Genomic DNA, 19370 nt, shown 5'->3' on the forward strand with positions numbered 1-19370 from the left:
TTTAGAGGAGGATTTTCAAAGGCATACAGGAGAATTAGGCAATCTACTTTCACTGGCTGCCTACCTCCCCTTTTGCCTTTGGAAATTCTCCCCCTGACCTTAAGTTGACCAAGTCTGTTGTTGTTGTATACTTTACTGTAGTTTGAATACTTCTGTGTGTGATTTTTGGGAAGCCTGAAGGCACCATTTTATGAGCTTGATACCAATACCTTAAGATTCTGTACAGTTGTGACCCTGCCTTACTCTCCTTGACTGAGAGCTACAGTGCTTCTGTAATTCTGTTTTCCTTTTCAACTCTGCTGTGTCAAGTTAAAAATAGCAATACATTGTCTGCTTATTTACTAGTGTAAATTAATCAGTTGACCAAACACATTTTTAGTTTAACATCAGCACACACATGGGTATCAGCACAGTCGTACAAAATTCAACCTATTCCATCAGTTCCTTTGCATGTAAGCAAAAGATCGAGGTCATATGCCCAAGTCAAGTCAAGTTTGGGTCCGGTTATTCTTTGCCAAATGACTCTGTAGTTGAGTAGTCTGGCTGCTGGGAGTGGTTTTGTTAACAATCTTCACATTGTCCCAGTTCCCAGAGGCGTAAATGGTAGGATATCCACTCTCCTTTGGTAAAAATTCTTTTTTGCCTGTTCAGCTATAAAAAAACACTCTCAGCATGCACCATGCAGCAGAAAGTAGTAATACGTATTCAGGGTTTCGGTAAATCTAATTCCTGACCATTCATAATCCAATACAACATTGTATTTAACAATTATTCCATTCCCCTTTCCCTTCCATTTTTCTTCAGAAATGGTCGTAACCACGTTATAGCTCCAAATACTCTCTCTTAAGCATGTTATTCTCATTTTTGTTATTATGAGGAATCACCATATACAATATAATATTAATGATAAACATGAGTTCAGGCTGTTTTAGGGGCTTTTTTTTATTAACATAGCCAATACAGGTTGATACCTCTTCCTGTTCCCCTCTTTCTTCAACCTCGTTCCCCCGCACCATTCTGGATGGCCACTTCTCCCCATAATGGTTGCATTATTTAACTATTTACCAGTCTTTTAGGTGGCTGAACAAGGGGCAGCATGCCTCAACCTGGTCTGTTCCCATCCGGCATAAGAGATTAAGGTGTAGGTTTGTTTGCATGTTGGAGAGAGAGAGATGGGATGTGAATGGAAATGTATGACCCCTACAAAGATAGGGTAGAAACAGGAAGAAAATTTGTCCTCTATTTCAGAGTAACAGCCGTGTTAATCTGTATCCGCAAAAAGAAGAACAGGAGTACTTGTGGCACCTTAGAGACTAACAAATAGTTTGTTAGTCTCTAAGGTGCCACAAGTACTCCTGTTCTTCTTTTTGTCCTCTATTTGTATATCAAAGAAGAACATAGTTATCGTATTGGTGTCAAAGAATGAATCAGGCAAACAATAGAGCTACACATGACACCATTTTCCTGTTAAAGATAATCACTTCTAGGTTGCTTCTTTGACCAGGGTCAGTAAGAGGGAAATTGCCCGCCTAACATATGGTCCAAAATAAATGTTGGTCTCCAAAGAAAGAAATCACTGAGATCAGAAAGACACGACCTCCAATACTTTGGAAGTTAGCCTAGGAGATAATTATTCGAGCCATCATGGAAAGAAAGAAAGATCTGCATAGCATAAGCTAAATTTAGATCTTGGAATATTGCACATAAACACTGTCAGAATTATTCATTTTGAATTGGTCCTGTTTCTGTTTATGAACTATTCCTGATTTTATTAATGTATTCTTTGTTCATAAGTATTCACTGAATCATCTAGACAAGCAGTTTTCAACATAGGACTTTACACAGCTGATTCACCTACAACCTTCATTATTTGCTGTTTTTGTTTGTTTGTTTGTGATTTTTAATTGGTCACCTAAGTCCCAGGGTATTGTTTCTGGAAAAATAATGAATGAAGAACCCTCTTGTTTGAACACAAATATCCTGGTTTACATGTGAGTTCAGGTATTCATAAGAACAACAACCAGTACCCAAAGAACCATATGAAAAAAAAACTGCTTATGAATACTGTATAAATAGTATGGACATTGTCAAACCAAACAGCCATTCATAACTCAGAGGATTTTTCACATATGCTGCTTATGCTCTACTAGCAGACCGTTTTTAAACTTAGTGTATTAGGAGCAAAACAGATTTATCAAGGGATATAAGAGAACTGATTCATCAGTAAGAGAAATCTAATAATAAACTGACAATTTCAGTAAAGTTGATCTACAAAGGATAATAGAGAAGGATTCACCCACTTTTTGGACACTGCGGTTAAGTTCAGATCAGTCTATCACAAAAGGGTTATGGCATCACCAGAAAGGGTCCCGAGAGAGCCAAAATTGTCAGAAGAAAGGAAATATACATAGGGGAGGAGATTTTAAAAATTAGGAATATGTATTTTAGAAGTAAAGGTATATAAAATAATGAACAGCTTACAAAAAGTAAATCAGGTGCTCCTATTTACACTTTATTATAAAACTATAACAAGGGGACATCCAATAAAATGAAAACACAACAGATTTAAAACTGATGATAGGAAATATTTTGTACATGGTGAATTAACCTGTGAAACTCATTGCTTCACTATTAGTGCCCAAAAGCTTGTTAGGAATCAGTAAAGGAATAGATGTTTACATGAACAGTAAGAATATCTACAGTTATTGCATAGGATGGATTTTGTACAAGGGATATAAATTCTCATGCTTCACCGTATAAGCCAATCATAAATTGCTGGTGGGGAGGGGGTAAGGGGAACACTTCCACAAAGAGCAGTCTATTCCATAATTGTTCATTATGGGGTTTGTGCATCTTAAAGCATCTGGTAATGGCCACTGTCTGTGAAAGGATAGTAAAGTAGAGGGGTCGTTGGTCTGCCTATTTGTGGCAGTTCCTACATCTCTTAACAAGTAGATTGACTAGCACGATTGCCACAGCCTCACGGAGAAAGATGAAGGAAATAAAAACTGAAATGGAAAAGGTGTTAACTGTAAAACCGTCTGAGAGTTAGACCTAACTCTCCTCTTAAAGTAAACACCTTCACTAAATATTCCCATTTTAATAAGGGAATAATTTAATAATTGATAGCACTGACATCAATAATGAAAAATTTAATCAATGTTCATCTGGATTCAGATAGTCTTTCATTGGCAGATTTTAGTGCTAGAGCGGGAAGTTCCAGTGTTGCCAATGAAATCTCAGCCTAAATGATTATAGCCTGAGGAAAAGGGGAACTAAATGCTCAACTATTAATCTGTTAGAGAAGGGCCTTGATAAGCTTTTGAATAAATGAAGATACCTTTTAAAATGACAGAAAATGGGGAGCTCACAGATGAAATTTCACTTTCATTTCTAGTGAGTGGGAAGTGTAGTTAATCTTTAGTATTTCAGCACATCTTTTGAAGGTAACACAATATTTTATAATATTAGGCCATAAAATGATCACAAGCTATTGAACTTTTGCTTTAATTTTAGGGACATTAGCAAGGATTTCAATTATTTAATGAAGCATTTGACTGAATTTACTAGATAAATAAATAGTGCTCCTTTTTTTCTCTCTTTTTGAACAGCAAACCTAAAACATTACATGAAAGTGACTAAGTGTTCTTAGGGGAAAAAAACAGGAAGTTCCTAGTTACTGCTAAAATTAATTCCTCAGAGGGACTTTCACGGTAGGACAAGCTGGCAAAATAAAGAATGCTTATACAAAAAGTTGAATACTTTGCCAATAACTTTGTGTTTCCCATGCAATTGTTGAAGATTTAAGAGTCTTCTCTCACAACCCAGATTGTTCTGGATAATATGGTATCATGTAACGAAAGACTGCATCTTAATATCTACATACAAACTGTCTGAGGGGTTGGTGGGATGGGGAAGAGGTGTTGGGTAGAGTGATGGGCAGGAGCTCAATAAGGTGGCGTACAGAAACATGAGCAGATGAGGGGACAGGGTTTAAAGCTTGGTGCCGGGACAAATTAAGGTTGTGCAAGTAACTTTAATTCTGGCATTTCCTATGTCCTGAGTGCTTGACTTTGCAACAGGAACAATGCTCTCTCTCTCTATGTAAGCGACTGCATTTGAAAAATAAAAACACTTACAATTTTAAAAATAACCCTTGTTTCTTTATGTGGAATTATATTGACCCCCACATGGGTCATCTGTAGCGCTGCAATCTTTATATCCATAGAACAGTCTTCTATCACTTGAGCTAATGGAGCAACTGGTAGCAGTAGAAGGTGGTTACCTTCTATACGGATGGGGATGGAGACATGCACTTTGCCGGTTGGCTTCACAGCTATTTGCTACACAGTAAGGGAGTATAGAGACTCCGGAATAGTGGGTTCAATTCCAAATTCTGTAAGGGATTGCTCTCAAGGGGTTACAGAGTCATCTTCCTGTGTCCCCTTCTGCTTCCATCCCACCCCTTCCTACCTCTTTCCCCTCCTCTGCTGCACACTCCTCTTGCCCTATTCTTGTTCCTGTCCTCCCCTATCTTCCTCCTGCTTCTGCCTCTATCCTTTTTCTTGTTCCTATCCCCCATCTGCTCCTGTTTTTAACACACCTTCCTCCTGAGTTCCTGCCTGTCATCCCACCCTCTACTGTTCCCCCTCCCAGACCCCATTCCCTACCCCTCTGCATTCGAGTCAGACTGTTTCCTCCTCATCATCATTAGTGCGTAGGCTCTGGGCTGTAGGGTGAATCCTCCAGGGAGTGTAGAGATGTCACACTTGGACACTTTTCATGCAGTCTTTGATGCCTCGGCACACTTTCTGCTGGTGCAGAAACTAGGCAGCCTGACTTGGAGCAGTTGCAGGCTGCAGCGACACAGAGCAGGAGGGAGTTTGTTATTTCACTGCTGTCCATAGTCCCTGTTCATAATAAAGAGTGTATCTTGATGCCACGCTGCTCAGCAGTGAGATACACTGTGGTGCCAGGAATGGGGCACAGCATGCTGGAAAACCTAGTGAGAGAGAACATTGAACTGGCTATTAAAGAGCCTGTGCAACTGCAAGTGACTCCTCCACCAGCCATGAGAATCAGTGGAAAAGCGGAATATGCCTAGAAACCATTCAAACAGCAGTATGAGCTCTATGTGAAAGCCACTGGGGCAAATAAACTGGAGGTTGAGCAAAAGATTGATCTGCTGTTAACAGTGGCAGACACAGAAGCCTTAGATGTATACAGTGTGTTCCATACAGATGGTGGTGGGGAAGGAGAGAAAAGCTTTGCAGAAATAATGAAAATGTTTAAGGATCATTTTGTTCGTAGAAAAAATGTACCGATGAAAGAGATGTCCAGGATAAGACCACGGAATGAAGGGGAAACAATAGAGGAGTTTGTCAGACTTAAAACTAAAAAGTCAGTCCTGTGACTATGGAATATTAAAAGACTCTCTTTAAAGACCACATTGTTCTGTGGTGTAACAATAACAAAGTCTATGAACAGTTACTAAGGGAGATGGATCTGACACTAGAAAGAGCAATATGTGTATGCCAAGCATCTTAAACAACAACAAAGCCTAGAGAAAGACACGCACCACATAACTGTGAGTATCAGAACTTAACCAGCAAGGGAAAGTTCACAAAAAATAAATTGGCCAAGGATGGAAACCAGGAAGTAATGCCAGTGATGAGGCAACCAGCATGTGTATAGGAAATGCCCAGCATTCAGGCAAATATGTAGAAACTGTAATAAACCCAACCATTGTGCTAAAATGTGCAGAGAAAGTGCATGTATTGGGTGCAGAAAGGAATTCCTGAAGTGAAGAGAAAAAGCTGTTCTTAACACAATGTTGGAGGAGGCTGAAAACTCAAAAGATTGGCTAATTAAAATGTGCACAAATGGCACTTATGTGAGATACAAGATAGACACTGGGGCACGAGTAAATGTGATAACAGAAAATGAAATTGAGATGTAAGGAGCACAGGAAAGTGGGAGTTTAAAAAGTGTCTATGAAAGTCTATAATGGAGGAACAATTCCAGTGTTGGGAGAGTACACACTGATGCTTCAATACAAAGGGAAATCATAGAACAAGAGTTTGTGATAATACACGGAGACAAGCAACCAGACTTGTGCCTACACACGAGAGACGCTTGGTCTTGTTAAGAGGATGTATGCTATAGAGAGTCATAAAGATAACACAGAACTGGATATTCAAGTATTGCTATGGTCACGTAAAGCTGTATTCACAGGAAATGGATGTCTCCCAGTAAAATACAAGATACGGTTAAGAGAAGATGCAGACCCTGTGGTGCATGCTACATGAAAAGCTCAAAAACCTTAAAAGAGAGGCTAGAAGAGGAGTTGCAAAACATGACGTCAAATACTATCATTTGGAGAAGAGAAGAGTCAACTGGTCGGATTCGCTCTTTAATAATGGTAGAAAAAAATGGGCTGTGTTCAGACCCTAGGGAGCTGAACAAAAACATACAAAGAGAACACTTCCAGTTGCCCACAAAGACGTGAACTGTTGTCTGAAACAGCAGGAGCCAAATTCTTCAGCAAATTAGACGCATCGAGGGATTTTGGCAGATCATCTTTTGAACACGGAGAGCTCCAAGATCTGCACTTTCAAAACAGACCTTGGCAGATACTGCTTCCTAGGACTGTTTTTTGGCGTATGTTTGGCTCAAGAAGTATTTCACCGTACAATGAGCCATTTGCTAGAGGGTCTGGCAGGCGTAAAAGTGCACATCGATGATGTAATGATTTGGGCCAGTTCTGTGATTGAGCATCAGGAATGAGGAGAGTACAGTAAATTGTAAGAGCTAATAACCAATTGAATAAGACCAAATGTCAATTTCAAACAACAGAAATTACATACTTGGGAGAGATTGACCTCCAAGGGTAGCTTTTCCAATCAATCAAAGATTCAAGTAAACCTGAACATGACTTTCATGACTTTCCCTATAGTCGGAGTGCCAAAGCAGAAACTCTCACAAACCACTGACTGCACTACACAAAAAGTGGCTTGGTGAAGCACCACCAACGATACAGTGGCTGCTTTTGAAAAAGAAAAAGTATGATGTAACCCTGAAGTGCCAGCTGATGCCACCACAGGTGCCAGCTTTTTCCTTTCCCTGGGGGTGCCCAACCCCTGCTCAGCCCCAGACCCCACCCACACTCCACTCCTTCCCCCAAGGCACCGCCCCTGCTCTGCCCCACCCACACCTTCCCCCAAGACACTGCCCCAGGCCCTCGCCGACCCATCCCTTTCCCCAAGGTGCCGCCCGCCTCTTCCTTTTCTGCCCAGTTCCGCCCCCTCCACCGAGCATGCCCCATCCCCGCTCCTCCCCATGCCTACTATTGCCTCCTGCATGCTGCAGAACAGCTGATCGTGGTAGGCGAGAGGCACTGGGCGGGGAGGGGAAGAGTTGATCGGTGGGGCCACCGGTGGGCAGAAGGCACGAGGAGGGGGCAGGGAGGAGCTGGCTGCCAGTGGGTGCTAAGCACCTGCTAATTTTTTTCTGTGGGTGCTCTAGTCCTGGAGCACCCACGGAGTTGGCGCCCTGTTGATGCCACATAGTAAAGGCAGACACTCTCCCAAGAGCACAAGCTCCATCTTACAATACATAGCCTGGAATAGACAGTAAACATATACAGAAACAGCTAAAAGTGAAATGTTGCAAGGAGTGATACAAGCAATAAGCAAAGGAGTCAAAAATCAACCCTTCCCACCGGCATACCCCTGCTGTAAAAAGGAGGTTTCTGTGATCTCAGGAGTGCTCTTGAAGGGAACACACATTGTGGTTCTCCAAGTGATGAGAAGGAAAATATTGGAGTGAATACATGAAGGGTACCTGGGAATGACCAAATCCAAAAAGGAGAGCTAGAGAAGTTGTTTTCTGGCCGCAGATGAATAGTGACATCAAAGTAATGGCAAGCAGCTGTGGAACATGTCAGAAGTACAGAACTCCTCTACAACTGATGTATAAATACTCAATTACCAGATAAAAACAAAGGATGACCAAGGCTATGGCTACGCTACAGCATAAGTCGACATAAGTTATGTCACTCGGGGCGTGAATTAGCCACCCCCCTGAGCAATATAACTTATGCCAATTTAAGTGCTGGTGTTGACAGATGATGTCAGCGGGAGAAGCTCTGACATCGATTTTGCCACTCGGGGGTGGATTAATTAAATCAACGGGAGAGGTCTCTCCCATTGGCTTAGAGCGGCTCCACTAGCAGCTCTCTAGTGTAGCCATAGCCGAAGAAGTCTGTTGATAATGAGGAAAGGACTGGGAAAGTACAGTCAGACACAATTTTACAATAAAAAAGCAAGACCTCCCACAGTTAAGAAAACAAAGAGTCAGTGAGAATTGGGCAAGAGGGGCACTGGCCAAGTCAAAGTTAAAGTGATGGAAGAGTCAACTCACTCACACTCAGTGATCACAGATGAAGGCAAAATCTTACTAAGGAATCGAAGTGTCTGCTCAAAGATACCTGACAACTTGACATGGTTGTGTCTGCTCTCACTTCAGTTAAGATTAAAGCAATTCATAAACTGACCCTGTTATTGACCATGAGACTGACCAGTCTGTTACAAATGAGGATTTGACAAAAGAAGGTTTGCAATGCAGCAGATTGGGAAGACTGCTGAAATGCCCTAAGAGATTGAATGAGGCATGTTAGGGTTGTGTTTAAGTGACCTGAACAGTTGAGTCAGAGTTACTGTATTTGTAATAGTTTGGTAGTGTTTTAGTTCCATCAGGAAATTTTTAAAAGGATCTAAAAAAAGGAAGTTGTGTTTTGAAGTAAATCCTCCAGAAAGTGTACAGATGCTACGTTTCCTGTACACTCCAGATACAGTCTTTGTTTTCTTAGACACACTGTATGGCTGGGGGCAGAAACAAAGAACACCAGCACAAGGCAGTCGCAGACTGCAACTACATAGAATAGTAGGAAGTTTCTTGCCTCTTTGTATACATAGGTCAATTCATAATAAAAAGTTTAGTCCTTGAAACAGGACTGCTCATCAGTGAAATACAACAGGCACTAGCAATAGGGGTCATTCACAGCATAGGATACATGGTCACTCTGTTCTCAGTTCCAGCACCGACAGCCCTGGGTAACGGGAGGCCCAATTGCAGAAAAAGGCCTGATTCATCTCTGAAGATCTGAAATGGAGCATGCTCAGTCACGCTGTGGGGGTGGCATATGTGCCGTCCACTCAATATGTAGGAGCTGTGAGAGGCTAGAACATGCCCAATACAATTGGAATCTTCAGAGAATTTAGCTGCCAAACTTTAACAAGTCTGTATTGAGCATAGGCTAACCAAGATTTTTCAGAGGCTCGTAACTTGACCAAATTAGATCAAATTTTCACGAACATGGTAAAACACAATTCTGACAGCAGGGCTATTCCCCCGCCAAATTTCAAGTCCCTGCTCCAAATCATGGAGACACTAGAGCATCTCAGTTAAACATCTGTATGAATATTTGAGAACACTTCAATCTCCCTGGACACTCAATAACAGACTTAAAAGTGGCAATTCTTCAACAAAAAAACTTCAAAAACAGATTCCAATGAGAAACTGCAGTATTGGAATTAATTTGCAAACTGACACCATCAAATTAGGCCTGAATAAAGACTGGGAGTGGATGGGTCACTATAAAAACTAATTTTCCCCTGCTGATACTTACACCTTCTTGTCAACTGTTTGAAATGAGCCACCTTGGTTACATTGGCCACATTAGAATTCACCCCTTCTTGTCCACTGTTGAGAATAGCCCACTTCCACCTTAATTGAATTGGTTCGTTAGCACTGCCCCCTCCCCCAAGGCATCTTTTTGTGTGCTGTGTATTTATACCTGCCTCTGTATTTTTCACTCCATGCATCTGGTGAAGTAGGTTTTAGCCCACGAAAGCTTATGCCCAAATACATTTCTTAGTCTCTAAGGTGCCACAAGGACTCCTCGTTTTTGCTGATACAGACTAACACGGCTACCACTTTGGGGAAAAAAACCATGTTTCCCTAACCTTGTTCTCAAAAAGAGCTGAACCATTTTAGCTGAAACTTAAAAAAAAAAAAAAAAAAAAAAAAAAAAAAAACAGCATGAGGCAGACATAATGTGAGAAATTTCACCCCAAATGGTTATATTTAGTGTGATATAGTTTTAAATTCAACATTTTCTCTAACCTCTCTCACAGTGCCTTAGCATAAGTGCAAATGCTGTGTAAAATGTCCTACTTATTTGGAAATCGATATGGATTTCATTGATGAGTTAAGGATAGTCTTCCAGCCTGAATTGCTGGCTTATTTCTATTTAAGGTACCTAGTTTTTATATATTACTTGTTTCTTGTGGAGGTGGGAACTCTGTGCATGACCTTCTCCAAACCTGCTGTTAACGATGCTCTATTAATTATTTGCCAGTGATGCAGGAAGCAGCTGCTCCCCATGGAAGTCAAAGGCATCACCTCTGTAATAACCTTGCCTACATTTGTCCAGACAGAAGTCCTAACCCTAGGTCTGCTTCATGGTTCAGTCCAGTTCCAGGGTTGTATTTAGTTTAGCTGATGCAATGTACCATGCTCTAATTTATTGAGAGCTGTGTAGTGGCTTCCTGTCCAAACCTAGCAATCAGAGCTGTTTTCTGACTGAAAAGCTCTTTCTGTGCTGATCAGAGAGGTTTTCACTTTGCCCTTTCTTTTGCAGTGATTATGCTTCCCTTGTCTCTTGTTCCTCACTCTCTGCCTGAGACAGACACCACAGTGCCTTTTACTGATGCACACGTTTTGAGTGATTTTAAGCACCTTTATGTTGTATGCAAGTCAATGCTCTAAATCCATTTTAGCACTCGCTAATTTGGCAATAATGGTAGTCTCCAGAATGGCAATTAATGAACAAAAGAAGGTTGCACTTCGTGACCTAGCAACCAGGTTTCCCTTAAACTGGGTTTCTGTCTTTTCATTTTTTTTTAACCTCATGTCAAAGTCCCAGGAAATGGCAGTGTAAATTGCTTTGTGTAGACTCTTATGATGATTCGACATTTGGTGCCAATGCTTAGCTTTTCCCATTTCTTTTTAAGATTTCACTAATTGCATTTTTTTTATTTCTCAGCTCTTATTTTTTACAAAAAAAAATGGACATTTAAAATGACTGAGACTTTTTCGAGAATTGCTGAAATAACAGCATAGTATCAATATTTCTGGTTTTCTTGTGATCCTAGAATCTCTTCAATAGGGACAGTCAGTGAAATTGTATGTGATAGTCTCTTGTTCAGATGTCATCCAGCTACTTGTGGTGGTAACACCTATCGACACGGTTTTATATATTGTGCCTTTTAATATGGCTTACTCTGAAGCCTTGGAGTACATAAGCTGCTTTTATTTTCTACCTTTATTGGTTCTATTTCCTGGCTTGTCATATACAAATTAAGTAAAAACCAAAATACTATTTCAAATTGAGTCATTTCCTACATTTCCCTCCGGATTAGTGTATCTCAGAACTCTCACTTTCTTTTTAGCTTTCCCGCCTCTTGAAACCTGTTTTTGTAAGTGAAAAATCTTGGTGAATTGCAGTGTGGCACAGCAATTATATTAACAGTAGCCTCCCCCAAAAATTCAGTCAGCCATGAGATGGATGTGTTCATAGACAGAAGATATCTACTAGGAATCTACTTGCTTTCTCCTGAAAAGGAAAGAGGCAGCATCCCTGGGCAAATAAGTTTATATTTTGTTTGTTTTGCTAGAAATGTTTATGCTTTGTTCCTGAAAACCATTATGAGTGTATTGATAGCATAGCACAGCATTCAGCTTATGTGACTTGAAGTGAAGGCTTTGGATAAAGACCTTGTAGGAGATCTGGAGATCTATTCTCACAAGAAATTTGTTTGCAAATATCTACCACCCATGCAATCTGAGCCATTCCAAAAGCCAAAAGTTTGTTTTTCATAAATATTTCTGTGAGCTCTAAGGATACGTCATTTCTAACAGCAATGTCCTGAATTGGGGTGTTTGCTGTCGGCAGGGCCGGCTCCAGGCACCAGTGCAGGAAGCAGGTGCTTGGGGCGGCCAATGGAAAGGGGTGGCATGACCGGGTCTTCAGTGGCAATTCAGCGGCGGGTCCCTCGGTCCCTCTCGGAGGGAAGGACCGGCCACCGAATTGCCGCCAAAGAATGAAGCGGCGTGGTAGAGCTGCCGCCGATCGCGGTTTTTGTTTTTTTTCCTTCTTCTTCGCCTCTTGGGGCGTCAAAAAAGCTGGAGCTGGCCCTGGCTGTCGGTACAGGAATCATTGCAAACCTCACCTTAAGTTTGGTCAGAGGGGAGCTCCAGAACAGCACTAGTAAAATGTCTCCTCTGTAAAGACACAAATCTTAGCTGGAATCTCTATAGAACTTTGTTTATCTTGATGTTGTTAAAATTAATTCCATTGATTGCATTGTATTTTAAAGCCACTGAGTAATGGATGTGTACAGTTAAACATGTATAATTGTTAGGGCAGTCGATTAAACGCAGTTAACTCATGCGATTAACTCAAAAAAAATTAATCACGATTAATCGCAGTTTTAATAATCAAATCCCAATTGAAATTTATTAAATATTTTTGGATGTTTTTCAACATTTTCAAATATATTGACTTCAGTTACAACACGGAATACGAAGTATACAGTGTTCACTTCATTTTTCATTACAAATATATGCACTGTAAAAATGATAGACAAAAGAAATAGTATTTTTCAATTCACCTCATACAAGTACCATAGTGTAATCTATTTATCGTGGAAGTGTAACTTACAAATGTAGATATTTCTTTTGTTACATAACTGCACTCAAAAACAAAACAGTGTAAAACTTTAGAGCCTACAAGTCCACTCAGTCCTACTTCTTGTTCAGCCAATTGCTAAGACAAACAAGTTCATTTACATTTACGGGAGATAATGCTGCCCTCTTCTTATTTACAGTGACACCTGAAAGTGAGAACAGATGTTCACATGGCACTGTTGTAGCTGGCATTGGAAGGTATTTACATGCCAGATATGCTAAACATTCGTATGCCCCTTCATGCTTTGGCCACCATTCAGAGGACATGCTTCCATGCGGATGTCGCTCGTTAAAAAAAAGAATGCTTTAATTCAATTTGTGACTGATCTCCTTGTGGGAGAATTGTATACCTCCTTCTCTGTTTTACCCGTATTCTGCCATATATTTCATGTTATAGCAGTCTCGGATGATGATCCAGCACGTTGTTCATTTTAAGAACACTTTCACTGCAGATTTGACAAAACGCAAAGAAGGTACCAATGTGAGATTTCTAAGGATAGATACAGTACTTGACCCAAGGTTTAAGAATCTGAAGTGCCTTCCAAAATCTGAGAGGGACGAGATGTGGAGCATGCTTTCAGATATCTTAAAAGAGCAATACTCGGATGCAGAAACTACAGAACCCGAACCACCAAAAAGGAAAATCAGTCTTCTGCTGGTGGCATCTGACTCAGATGATGAAAATAAACATGAATTGGTCTGCACTGTTTTGAATAGTTATTGAGCAGAACCTGTCATCAGCATGAACGAATGTCCTCTAGAATGGTGGTTGCAGCATGAAGAGACTTATGAATCTTTAGCGCATATGGCATGTAACTATCTTGTGAACACTGGCTATGACAGTCCCATGCGACACCTATTCTCACTTTCAGGTGACATTGTAAACAAGAAGCAGGCAGTATTATCTCCTGAAAATGTAAACAAACTTCTTTGTCTGAGCAATTGGCTGAACAAGTAGTAGGACTGAGTGGACTTGTAGGCGCTAAAGTTTTACAGTGTTTAATTTTTGAATTAAGGCTTTTTGTACATAATTGTACATTAGTAAGTTCAACTTTCATGATAGAGATTGCAGTACAGTACTTGTAATGGGGGAATTGAAAAATACTGTTTCTTTTGTTTTCAAAAATAAATATAAAGTGAGCACTGTACATTTTGTATTGTGTTGTAATTAAAATCAAAATATAGAAAACGTCCAAAAATATTTAAATAAATGGTATTCTATTATTGTTTAACAGTGCGATTAATTAATGTTTTAATCGCACAATTAATTGATTAAATTTTTAATTGCTTGACTGCCCTAATTGTATTGCTTTTATTTCTATGTACTTTAAATGTAAACATTAAGTTTTCCTTCCCCAGAATCTCCTGGCAAAGATTTTGGTCCCACTCTGGGCTTAAAAAAGTCCAGCTCCCTGGAGAGCTTGCAGACGGCTGTGGCTGAAGTCAGGAAGAACGAACTTCCTTTCCACAGACCCAGACCTCACATGGTCCGTGGTCGGGGCTGTAACGAGAGCTTCAGAGCTGCCATTGACAAATCTTATGATGGACCTGAAGATGCAGAAGAGGGTATGCTGTTTCATGTACTTATTTGGGAAGCTTTCACCAGTTAGTACAGACTAAGGCTCCATTCAGCAAAGCATTCAAAGGAGGTGCTTAAATCCAGTTGAAGGCATTGTGCATAAGTGTTCTGCTGAATTAGGGCCAAATTACTGTGTATGCTGTCCTAGAGCCTGAGCCAACTTCCACTGAAGTCTCGGCAGTGAGTCTCAGCCTTTTCCTTTGCAGCTCCCTTTTCCATACGGAGACCATACCGGAACCCCCTCCCGTCTAGCAGGAGCCCTGTTTAGCAATACAGGAAGGACAGAGTAGCCACAACACCTTGACCCCACTTGTTCATGACACCTATGGGGGTCACAATCCCCAGACTGGGAACCCCCTGCTTTACAGCATGAACTGCATCATTATGTTCAGTTCTTGAGTTCCTAAAGTGAAACTACCCTAGCTCTCCTCTAAACAGGCAGAGAAATTGTCTTGCTGTTCCTTTTAGAGACATCAGAAATAGCCTGAGAGCAAGGAGTGACTGCAGTAGTTTTGTACAGTAGTTAGGATATGCAGGTTCTTAGAACCTCTTGTTGAAATAAGCTCTCGCTGTTTGTGTCCCAGCTTGTGGGCTTTCTTGACTTGATGGAAGTTAACAAGCCAGATTTCAAAAAGAAGTATGTTTTACCACATGTCAAGATTTTCATACAAGAAATAATAACTAGAAAACAAGTAACTATAATAATTCTGTGCTTAATTGACAATAGAGCCCTGCTTGAATTAACTAGATATATGTTTAATCTGCTTTTTTAAATGATACGATTAAATGAACGTGCATTGTGAACTATTGCAGCACTTTATTCTACATTGATTCCATATTGCTCGTTTGCATTTTCCTGATCATAAATGGCCCATAACCATGTTTACTGATTCTCTTTCTGTCTCTGCAGATGGTCTGTCTGATAAGAGCTCTCTCTCTGCTCAAGAAACTCAGAACTTTGAATCAGCCCCGCAAGGGAATCCTGAACTAGAAGATGTAGAAACCAAGGCAAAGAAAGACAAAAAAAATAAAGAGAAGGAGAAGAAAAAAGGAAAGAGCAAAGCTAAAGTCAAAGAGAAGAAAAGGAAGGAAGAAAATGAAGATCCAGAGAAGAAAACGAAGAAGAAGGGTTTTGGTGCCATGTTGAGGTATGGTTCTTGTGCTTAAAACATATGCACGCACGCGCGCACACACACACACGCACACATATTTTCCTGAAGAAGCTCATGAAAATATTCTGTGAAATCACTGATGATCTCAACAAGCAGACAAAAATGTTTGTCAGTTAAAAAGAAAGCACTATCGATTTTTATACCAAACCATTAGCTAAGGGGAAAGACCTTTAGCTGGCAAAACTTTTTGTGCCCTTGGAATTCATGTGCATTTGGTAGGAAAACTGTATGAGGCTTGAGCATAAAGAAAATATAAGGGAAAAATGCATTTGGAGGGAATGTTTGCTATTTCCAGGTATTACATTAAACTTTTGGACACTACTGGTATATTCTGGCCTGTAGGCCAACCTAGTATGGAACAAAACCTTGGTGCATAGTTTAAATGGAAGAAGTGTTTTGCTGTAACCTCAGAAATTCTACTACAAAGATGCCCCACAGATCATGCTTTTCAAAATATAGAGATTGGAACATACAAACTAGGGCTTGTTTCCTCTTGATGTCCTTGATACACCGCATAAGGAGTTTGTTTCCAAAGTGTTATGTGCAAGGACTTCACTGTTTTTCTTCCACATAATGTCAATACAACCCTATTAAATTTGTGCACACCATTTAGAAATTTTCCATGTGTTTATGGACTGCCAGGGTATGATTGTCCAAACTATACGTGCACAAGTGTATACTTAATTTGCACATACAGTTACCACAATGATTAATGAGAATAAGATAGCTGTCCATAAATGCACAGATATGCATACTATTTGAATAATTATACATGCTAACTAAGTGTGCAATTTGCACACACATTTGTGTTCATAGAGTTTAAAGAAATCTGTCTTAAAATGAATCTGTCAGGGTTTTTTTAATTAATTATAATAGTGAGTTCTTCAACAGCTCTTCTCTTTGTGTATCTTTAGTCTCATATCTGCTTTTGTGCTCCCGTTAACCCTGGAGAGCTAATAAAGCTGTGAGAATGGAAACTGGATTGCACGCTAATTTGGCAAAAATGTAATTATTCTGGCTCATGCATCACCAACAGATCTGTTGACTAAGATCCACATTCAAAATCTTTATTACTGGTGAAGATGTATGCTTGATTTCAGATCCAAGATCGAGTTTGTTCGGTTGGCAGTGTTATTGATAAACAAGAAACATGGAACCAAAGGACTCCAGTACTACTGATTCACTTTTTAGAGTATAACTTCACTTCAAGCAAAAGTAATACTGTTTTTCTAGAGAGAGATAACAACATGAAGTCTACATGTTTCATATTTTGACTACATGCATATATTATTCATCTGAACTTTTCCCACAGTTAGATTTAATTTTGATAGGGAGTCTTATCAACTGATATTTTTCATTATTACTGTTTATTATATATCCATCAAGCATGACAAAGGGACAGGACAAAGATGGAATTCCTGCCTCAAATTGTTTACAGTCTAAATTAAGACACATGGAAAATGGAGGTGACAAGATTAGATGGAACAGAAGGAGGGAAGTTTGTAGGCAAGGACAATATAATTGTGTACTCACTTGGGAAGTTTGTAGATCTTCTAAAGAGTAACTAAGGGTTTTCTTTTTGTTTTTCATTTGTTTGTGTTTTTAAAACATGATTATAATTTATATCTGTTTTAATGTTAGGGGGCTATCACTTAAAAGCTTTCTTGAAGAGTGGATTTTGAGAAGGGACTTGGAGGAGGAGCAGGTGGAGGCATGATGGGTGGGGTCAGGAAGGATGTCCCAGTCATAGAGGGGAGCATGAAACAAGGAATGGAGATGAGCAATTTGGGCTGAGCAACGAGGGCATTTGAGGAAATAAGAGTAGGATTTAGCAAAGCACCTAAGTGACTCAGAACACGTCTTATTGACTATCAAATCAAACCTAAATGGGGGAGGGGCAAATGCAGACAGGTATGGGGGGGGGAGGCAATTGTGGATGGCCTTAAAAGCATGAACAAGGAGCTTTGGGGCACAAGTGAAAGAATTTTAAAAGGTAGCATTAGGTATCAGAGGTGATATTCACAGCAAAGTTTTGGATTGATTAGAGTAAGGAGAGTGTCAGAAGGGTCAGAAAGAAGGGGATTGAAGTAATAAAGGTTCAGGATGATCAAGGATTTTAGCAGCAGGAATGTAAAGAAAGAGGCAGATTTTTAAGATGTTACAGAAGTGAAACTGGCATGATTTAGTGGTAGAACATCTGTAGGGTAGAGAGAGAAGATGAAGATGACACAAAGGTGGTGAGTGCTACATGGAGGATGGCGGATAATAGTTAATATTTATAGCGAAAGAAGTGGTGGGAAGTTTTTTTTTTTTTTTTTAATAAAGAAAGTCGAGTTCGGTTTTTGACATGTTGAATTCCAGCTGGCAGAAGGAAATGTCATAGGAGTTATAAGAAATACGAGTGCAAACAAGGAAGAGAAAGTTTGGATGGAGAAAGAAACCTGGGAGTCTGCGTTATAGAGATGGTAGTTCTAGTTACAAGGTTGCCCCGAAAAAGTGTAGAGTGAGAGGAGGATGAGGGCAAAGGACGTAACCCTGTGATAGACTGATAGAGGAAGGGAGGAAGTGCCAACAGAGGAGACACTGAAGGAGCAGCTAGAAGAAGTAGGAGAACTGGCAAAGCAGAATTGTTGAAACCAAGCAAGGAAGAGGTTTTAAGAAGGGTGGTTCTGCCATGTTGACGGTCCCAGATCTAGGAAGATAACAATGGAGAAGCAGCCTTGAGATTTGATCAGGAAGAGATCATTGTTAACCATGATACAGGTCGTTTCAGAGGAATAGGAGGAGGCTAGACTGTAAAGAGAGAGATAATGACGAGCTGTTCAAGGCACAAATTAATCCATTACCTACTAGGAAAGTTACACTAGGCCGGAGTGGGCCAACTTTTTGGCCCAAGGACTACATCGGGGTTGTGAAACAGTATGGAGGGCCGGGTAAGGAAGGCTGTGCCTCCCCAAACAGACTGGCCTCCGCCTCCTCCCACTTCCCGCCCCCTGACTGCTCCCCTCAGAGCCTCCAACCCATCCAACCACCCCCTCCCAGGACCCCAACCCTATCCGCCCCCCCGGAACCCTCCCCATCCAACCCCTGTGCTCCTTGTCCCCTGACCACCTCCTCCCAGGACCGCCCCCTATCTAACCCCTCCCCCCCGTTCCCTGTTCCCTGACTGCCCCGACCCCTATCCACACCCCCGACCCCTGACAGGGCTCCCCCCCAGGACTCCCACGCCTATCCAACCCCCCTGTTCTCCGTCCCCTGACTGCCCCCCCCAGAACCTCCAACCCATCCAACTGCGCCCTGTCACCTGACCGCCCCCCGGGACTCCCCGCCCCCCCCCAGGACCCCTTATCCCACCCCACTGCTCCCTGCCCCCTTACCATGCCTCTCAGAATGGCAGGACTGGCTTATTAGAAAGCCTGGGAGGTAGGCGGGCGCAAGCTGTGCAGCCTGACAGGAGCGACAGGCCAGAGCGCTCCCCATGCGGCAGCGCGGCTGCGGGGAGGAGGGGCAGCAGGGGAGGGGCCAGGGACTAGCCTCCCCCACTGGGAGCTCAGGGGCCGGGTAGGACCGTCTTGCCGGCTGGATGTGGCCCGCGGGCCGTAGTTTGCCCACCCCTGCACTAGACTGTGGTGGATATTTTTATGCACTACATGCATACTTACTATGCAGTATATAGTGATTGCATATTTTTCATATCTGTAATATGGCTATGTGAGCTTGCTTGTTTCGCTTGTCAACACCAATGCAGTTTAATGTATTAAAACCACCCCTAACCTTTGTCTTTAGTACGAAAAAAGTAACTGCTGCTA

At 41.2% G+C, this 19370-nt stretch overlaps 1 protein-coding gene across 4 annotated transcripts in view; it reads left to right on the plus strand.

The window, feature by feature from the left end:
* Window positions 1-19370, plus strand: part of PARD3B (par-3 family cell polarity regulator beta) — a 641105-nt gene that overhangs the window by 442061 nt on the left and 179674 nt on the right. For all 4 annotated transcript variants that reach the window (XM_024104030.3, XM_065562102.1, XM_065562103.1 and 1 more), the window contains 2 exons: window positions 14170-14376; window positions 15300-15537. In XM_024104030.3, coding sequence (XP_023959798.2) covers window positions 14170-14376; window positions 15300-15537 — 445 coding nt within the window. The remainder of the gene's footprint in view (window positions 1-14169; window positions 14377-15299; window positions 15538-19370) is intronic.

The sequence above is a fragment of the Chrysemys picta genome, chromosome 11, assembly GCF_011386835.1.
Source record: "Chrysemys picta bellii isolate R12L10 chromosome 11, ASM1138683v2, whole genome shotgun sequence".
Classification (NCBI taxonomy): Eukaryota; Metazoa; Chordata; order Testudines; family Emydidae; genus Chrysemys; species Chrysemys picta.